Source organism: Myotis lucifugus, unplaced genomic scaffold (genome assembly GCF_000147115.1).
Source record: "Myotis lucifugus unplaced genomic scaffold, Myoluc2.0 scaffold_229, whole genome shotgun sequence".
NCBI classification, from domain to species: Eukaryota; Metazoa; Chordata; class Mammalia; order Chiroptera; family Vespertilionidae; genus Myotis; species Myotis lucifugus.
Genome location: NW_005871277.1, coordinates 651,955 through 659,582, shown reverse-complemented (window position 1 = coordinate 659,582; position 7,628 = coordinate 651,955). Strand labels below are relative to the sequence as shown.

The following is a 7,628-nucleotide window of genomic DNA, read 5'->3' as shown; positions in this document are numbered from 1 at the left end:
CACAGTACCTGAAAATAAAAGTAAAGATTAATAAAAGGGGAAAAAAAAAGTCTGCAGCATCCTAAACCCAGGCCTTCAGGGGAGGAGAACAAGCTGATCTTACAAGATAGTACCAAGACCTGGGACCAGGTGTCCAGAGCGAAGGAGGAAGCCTGCTTCATCCCAGTGACATCACATAATCCTGGGTTCCATCCAACAGGCTAGAGCTGCTCTGGATTTTTTTTTTTAACCCCAGAGGCCCTGGGATCAGTCCCTATCCTCAGAGTTCCCAAGACTGGAACAATAAAAGCAATCCCATGTCCTCAAATTGTGTTCATTAATCTTTGAAGAACTTGGTACACTCTTACATTTTATTCTGTCTTCACCCCCCAAAAGATGGAGCAGGCAGATCTAGAATTAGAAACAAACCTATTACCCACTTTTCTAGTGAGAAAGCTGAGTGACAGAGCTCAGGATCACACTGCTGTCCTGAGAGCTGGATCGAGGGTCAGTATGTCCTGATGAACGTCGACTGTTGAATTTTCAGGAATTTTATGAATCAGTGGTTAAACACAGCAATTATTTGCAATTATATAAACTTACAATTGAATGAATTATATTAAAAACAAAGGTAATACATACCAAAAAAAATGCCTTGCTTCCTAATTATGTTGCTACAATTTTCTGCTCTTGGGGAATTTATATTTAGTGTCTCCGTATGTTGGTAATGTTTGCTAAATGTGGTTACTGTACATCTCTCCCCAACTGTGCATTCGGGCTGTCAGATTGATAGCTTGAAATTGGCCATGGTGGGAAGATCTACACTCCAGCAATTAACAAATGCTAAAGCAGGGGTTTTTCCTCCCAGAGAGCCTGTTCTAACCATTTACCAGCATACCACTGCTCTCTGCATTCTTCCTTCCCGATATCTTTATAAAGACTCTCGAAAATGTGGACAGCTTCAGGTCCTGCTCCACAGGGGGCAGTTTCTGGGGCGAGGTGGGGCACAACTTACCGGAGCTTCACATTCTGCCCCGTGTAGGACTCATATGGCTTCTCCACGTGGGTGAATTCAAAGTCGAAGGCCTGTGACTGGGTAATTTCTCCAGGCCGGGCCAAGTCCTTCACCAGCGACACAAACTCATGGTGGTTCCCGCGGTCATAGTAGAGTTCTGCGGAGAGAGCATCGGCCTCCTCTATCAGACCCCGAGCTACCCGGGCCTGGCAAGGGGCTTTATCCCAGCTGTGGGCACCTGTCTCCTAAAAGAGCCCCCCGCCCCCCAACAGACCAGTGTTTTTCCTGACCCGCTCCTTCACTGCATTTCTCATATACTGGTCTCCCGCCACCTCCCCCTTTCCAAACAATTCCATTTTATATAGAGAAATCCCGTGGCACAGTAAGAACCCCATATAATCCTGCTCAGGACAGCAGGGCAGACCTTAGTAAGGGACACATCAGGGGAACCACTATCAAAAACACATTTTTAAAAGCACGTTAAAAAAAATATTTATAACTTTTAAAGCATACTCATCGGCATTTATCACCAATTTAAAAGATAAGGGAACTGAGTCACAGCGCGGTTAAATAACTGGCTTAGAGTCTAGGGTTGGCTGCTATGGGACTGAGTCTACTTCTACAACCTAGTAAAATGTGGGTAAGACAACTCGCTTCATAAGGTTTTGTGAGAATTAAAGGAGGCAATGAAGGGACGGGACTTAGAATAGTACCTAATAGATAGCAAACACTCAAAATATTAGCTGCTAGGCCCTCGCCAGTTTGGCTCAGTGGATAGAGCGTCGGCCTGCGGACCGAAGGGTCCTGGATTCGATTCTGGTCAAGGGCACGTACCTTGGCTGCAGTCTCCTCCACAGCCCAAGCCCTGGTTGGGACACCTGCAGGAGGCAACCAATCGATGTGTTTCTCTCACACAGATATTTCTTTCTCTTTCCCTCTCTCTAAAAAAATCAATGACAAAACATCCTCTAGTGAGGTTAAAATATATATATTAGCTGCTAGCTGATCCATGTGGCCAATCTGACATACAAGTTTTAATGTTATTACCTCCATTTAAAACACTGGCTCCAAGACTGCAATGGGCATCATAATCACTTAGAGCAGTGGTCGGCAAACTCATTAGTAAACAGAGGCAAATAGCAACAGTACAACGATTGAAATTTCTTTTGAGAGCCAAATTTTTTAAACTTAAACTATATAGGTAGGTACATTGTTATTAACTTAATTAGGGTCCTCCTAAGGCTTAGGAAGAGCCACACTCAAGGGGCCAAAGAGCCGCATGTGGCTCGTGAGTCAGTTTGCCGACCACGGACTTAAGAGGGCTTATGAAAACACAGATTGCTGGGCCCCACTCCTAGTCTGATTCAAGGGGTCCGGGGGAGGGGGCTGATCCCGCTGGTCCTGGGACCCCACTTTGAGAAGCAATGCTCTTAAGTTCAACCTCCCCTGGAAATAGTTTTGGTATATTTCGCTGATATAAGTTCATGCCACCCACTTATCCTATATTATTCTTAGCCTCTTTGTACTCTGCTATTTAAGTATTAACTTCTGCTAGTACTCTACACATGGTGATTAGAGGTAAGGCCTATATGCCCAGATTCCCAGCATCCTCCCCAACCCACCCGGCTGCATGGCGGACATTTAATACTGACTGTGACTACACATGGCCAAGGTGCAGTCAAAGTCCAGCCCTGGGGTAGGTATTTCTGAGCTTCAAGCCGATGCTAGGCTGCACCCTGAAGTAGGATAGACCAAATGGGAAAATGGAGCAGGCAGAGCGCACCGCCACCTACTTCTGCTGTTGGCTGCTTGGGGATAAAGAGAACCACCCACAGGCCTGGTCCTGGATCTTCAGAACACAGCAGGCGATCTCTCTCAGGGACACCTCAGCATCAGGGGACTTGGGGCAGAGGTATATGTGCTCTGGGTCCACCCTGGACAGTGCAAGGTCTGGGTCCCCATAACAATCAAGGCCATCCTGGGTCAAAGTACCCCCTCTCTTGCCTCCCCAAAGGTGGCGGTGGTGTGGTTACATACAGTGCTGCTACATCTGTGTGAATGTACATTGTATTCTGTGATTACAGTTGTTGCTGATTTCCTATGTAGTTACACTGTGATCCATCTTATATTACAAACAACCCACCTTCTCTCCCAAACACTAAATGGAACCAGCAGTGGGCAGCATTCCGGGTAGTGAGTGATAATCCACAAAGTCGCTAGATGGGAGACGACAGTTGCAAACAATGGGGGGAAAGGTGAGCAACCAATGCTGGTTCTAAAATCAGGAACTGTGCTCCTCAGTAAAACGATGTGCAGTGACTGGGCAGGAGCAGAGACACTGGCCAGCTCACGTCAAGGGCTCCTCCACTTCTGCTGGTCCAGGGACACCTGAGCCCTAGTGGATGATCCTGGCTCTTACATGGGCTCTGACCCCTCGACTGGGGAACCTGTTGCTTCAATTCCCAAGCACTGGATTCCAGCCATAGTTTCAGGGTACAAAAGCAGGCAGAGCAAGGCCCCAACATCCACGATCTTTAAGTGGGAGATCCCAGAGCCAAGAGAAAGATGGGAAAAGAAGGATGGAAAAACACACAAACGTGAGTACACAGCTCAACGGCACCGTGAGAAACAAAACAGAGGCGGCCCCGTGAGCCCTCAGAGAGCAGTCAGGCTGCCAGCATCCAAGGATCCTAGCAACGGGCTGCCTGACCCAGCAGGGGAACCTGGCCGTGCCCAGGACCTCTGGCGGAAGAGGGCTTTCCCTGCATAGCATCACGCTCTGCTTCAGTTTTTTCCTCCAGGACACACGTTACTACAAGCTCTTCTACCAAATGTCACGGAAGACTGACCGGTGTCTGAGTGGGGCTGGACTGGCCTTTCTCATTTGTAATTTCAAAGCTGTTTGCAGTGCTTTTGCAAACACTGTTAAGGCAAAGGGGCAGAAATAGCACCATATTCTGCCGCTTGCCAGGAAGTTTGGTTTCCTCTGACAGGATTTAAATAAAAACAATCCAAGGCTGTTCTAGTGAGAGGTTTGGATCCTAAAGAGGCAGTCAACTGCCTCTATTTTTCCCCAAAGATGCAGGCACAAGTCATGCCTAGGTCTTCTGGACCCCCCCAAACCCTCGGGGACTAGCCATTTCAAGCTAAAAGTCAGAATTGACCAAGTGGTTTTGTTAAGGTAACTTCTGTCTCCAGCCTCCCAGGAGGAAATGAGTTTTGCAGAAGGATGCTTTCATGGTGAAACTTGCCACCAACGGCTGAGGAGCGAACCTGCCACTTTGGGAGGAAATGGAGCCGGCTGGGCAGCCCAGGGTCATCCCCTGAAAGAAGCTGAGACTCGCTGCTGGGCCCGGACCACGTGTGGCCCAGGCTCCATGGGGGGCTTGGGAGAAGCGAAGTTAGCAAAGGCAAAAAGACCTGCAGCGAGCTTCCTCTCACCCTGCTTTCCCCACGCACCACTTGCTAACTGGCAACCCAGCTACGATTCGTGCTGGCCACTCTGCTCGGATCTCCGGACCCCAGGAAACCTGCCGGGCAGTCACACCCCCGAGCTGCCCGTAGCCGGCCAGGCGCAGCTCTGCTCCACGCCCTGCCACAACTTATTAACGGGCTAGAATCAATCGATTTCATCTCGATAGAGAAATCCTCTGGAGTTTTTCCACTGAGCCAAACCGGTTAGGGCTTCCTCTGGAGTTTTTAAAGTACAGGCTTGATTGGTGATGATGAGCTCAGATACATCCAAAGGCAGGGGCCAGCTCAGGACAGAGTTGCACATACTTCCCCTTTTACCCACTAGGGAATCGATGAGAAGAATTTTAAGGAGAGGTCTGACAATGTTAGAATTGCCTTTTAGACAGTTTACTGTTATAGGCGGTGAATTGAAAGAAGAGGAAAACAAAGGCAGGAAAGCCAGTTAGGAGACTACTTGCTACAAACAGAAAGAATAAATGCATTAAGAATGGAGAGGAAGCCCTGGCCGGTGTGGCTCGGTTGGTAGGGTGTCATCCTGTGCACCAAAAGATTGCCCCTTCGATTCCCAGTCAGGGCCCATGCCTGGGTTGCAGGCTGGATCCCCCGGTAGGGGGTGTGCAGGACGTAGCCAATCGATGTTTGCTCTCACATCGATCTTTCTCTTTCTCTCCCTCTCTCTAAAAAAGAAAAAGAAAAAAAAAGAAGCCAATTAGTTGTATGGGGGGAGGAATGAAGAGTCTCAGATGACTCCCAAATTTCTGAGGCTGAATGGATGCAGGTGCCAGAAGCCAAAATGGAAAAAAACACACACACACAAACAAAACCCACAGAGCGGCAGGGCTGGCAGAGAACGGGTTTCTGTTTTGGATGCCTCTTTGAGGGACCTGGGGTTGGGGTACCCAGGTGGAGATATTTAGCAGGCAGTGAGAAACAGGCATGGAACTCAGAAGAAAGGACAGGTCAGAACAAAGAAAGAATTTGGGAGTCATGTGAATATAAGAAGCCACTGAAGTCATGGGTGCAGATGAGATTACGAGAGCAAGTTACGGAGTGAGAAGGGACCAGGAACAAAAGCTATCTCTAAATCATCATCAAGATAGGAGCGCTGGCCTGCGGACCAAAGGGTCCCAGGTTCGATTCCAGTCAAGGGCACGTACCTTGGTTGCAGGCTCCTCCCCGGCCTGGGCCCTGGTCAGGGCTGGTGCAGGAGGCAACCAATCAATGTGTTTCTCTCATATCGATGTTTCTTTCTGTCTTTCCCTCTCCCTAAAAATCAATGGAAAAATATCCTCGGGTGAGGATTAACAACAAAAGAGACAGGAGCTTTTCTGAGCAGGGCCTGGGCCACTAGGAGAATGGGGCACAAAGGGGTCCGAGTAGCTATTTCTGCAAGGACCCTGTGCAGAGTCCCTTCCATAAAGTTTTGTGTGGGCTACTGTACCTTCCAGGAGAAGACACTGGGAAGGTAATGTGGCCAGACAGACGAAAGGGGAGGCTAATCTGCTTTGAACATTCCCCATGGAGAGTCTGCATAGGCATCAGGGGTAACTACAGGTGAAATGTTTTAAATGTCTAGCCCCTGGGAACTTCTTGATGGTCCAGCTTAACACGGAAAGAGAAAAGGACAATGATCATCTTAACTCCTTTTTACTGAGCACTTACTACATGTGCCAAGCCTTGCACTTCATGTATATTATCTCTAGTCCTTACAAGTCTTGACCTTAGCAAAGTCTGTATTATTATAAACTGAGCCTTTTCTAATTTACATAACCAGCCGAGTTACCTCTGCATATACCAGGCTGTCCCTCCAGTGAATATACACAGGTGGGACAAATATACTTTTTTTTTAATAATTCTTTATTGTTGAAAGTATTACATATGTCCCCCCCCCCCATTTATCCCCTCCAGCCAGTGACAAATACACTTTCATCAGGAGGAAAAATAAATTAGTCATAAGGATAAGGTTAATTACATAAACCACTTCATTTTCAAGATACAGAACTAACTCTTCTGAGGGAGGAAGGAAGGAAAGAAGGAAGGAAGGGAAAGGAGAGAGAGAGAGAGAGAGAGAGAGAAGAACCAAATCAAAGAGACTACTGTTTATAAGAAAAAATTTGAGTTAAAATGGAAATCAATGAGGAAGGGGACAGACCACACAATGATATCAATCAACTTTCTTACCATACAGACAGATCTCAGAAAGAATCTGACCGAGTTCCACCCACTTCATACATAGCCAAAGAGTGCAATGAAGGAGAAAACCACAAGACCACAACTTCAACAAAATTACTCACTGGCCTCGCTCTGGTGCCCTGAGGTCGGCCGGCACACTGCCTTAGGTATATGGCACAGATACGCCACGGGCTGCATGAAGCACCACCCTTTGACCTCACCACATTCTCACGGGGTGATTTTTGTTGTCCTTGTCTTATAGGGAAGAAAGCAGCCCAGAGAAGGGCACAGCATCCCCAAAGTCACAAGGTCAAGTCAGCCCAGAGTGAGTGCTCAGGGGCCCAGGAAGAGTCATCAATGGAAGCAATAAAACGTTCTGAGAAAACTCAGCAGGGATGCTATTCTGGGATCCAAGGAGTTAGACAAGAAACCAGTCAGGGCAGGTACAGCAAGAAGCCTCTTCATTTAGACTAGAACAGAGGTTCTCAACCTGTGGGTCGCGACCCCTTTGGGGGTCAAACGACCCTTTCACAGGGGTTGCCTAAGACCATCGGAAAACACATATATAATTACATATTGTTTTTGTGATTAATCGCTATGCTTTAATTATGTTCAATTTGTAACCATGAAATTGGGGGTCACTACAACATGAGGAACTGTATTAAAGGGTCACGGCATTAGGAAGGTTGAGAACCACTGGACTAGAAAGTCTTGACACCATTCTGTGCCCCCACCCCCCGGGGCAGCTCAGTCAATCCCGCTGGAGCTGCAGACATTTGGTTATCTTTCTGTATTGACAGGGTATGGCCACCTGGAACGGCGGTTCAGACACAGGCTAACCCTGCCTGTCTACACTGGCATGACAGAGCCAAAGAATCCATGCAACCGTGTTAAGCTGCTACTTGAGATCCTAATGCGAAGCAGGCAAGGACTTCACTGCCTCACATTGTTACACTCAGCTGAAAATATGTGGACTCATCCTATCTAC

General features: G+C 47.6%; 1 protein-coding gene across 1 annotated transcript in view; it reads right to left on the bottom strand.

Moving 5' to 3' along the window:
- The window catches only part of VPS26B (VPS26, retromer complex component B), a 22,179-nt gene that overhangs the window by 12,503 nt on the left and 2,048 nt on the right, over positions 1 to 7,628 (bottom strand). The window contains exon 2 of the mRNA XM_006098302.3: positions 995 to 1,151. Coding sequence (XP_006098364.1) covers positions 995 to 1,151 — 157 coding nt within the window. The remainder of the gene's footprint in view (positions 1 to 994; positions 1,152 to 7,628) is intronic.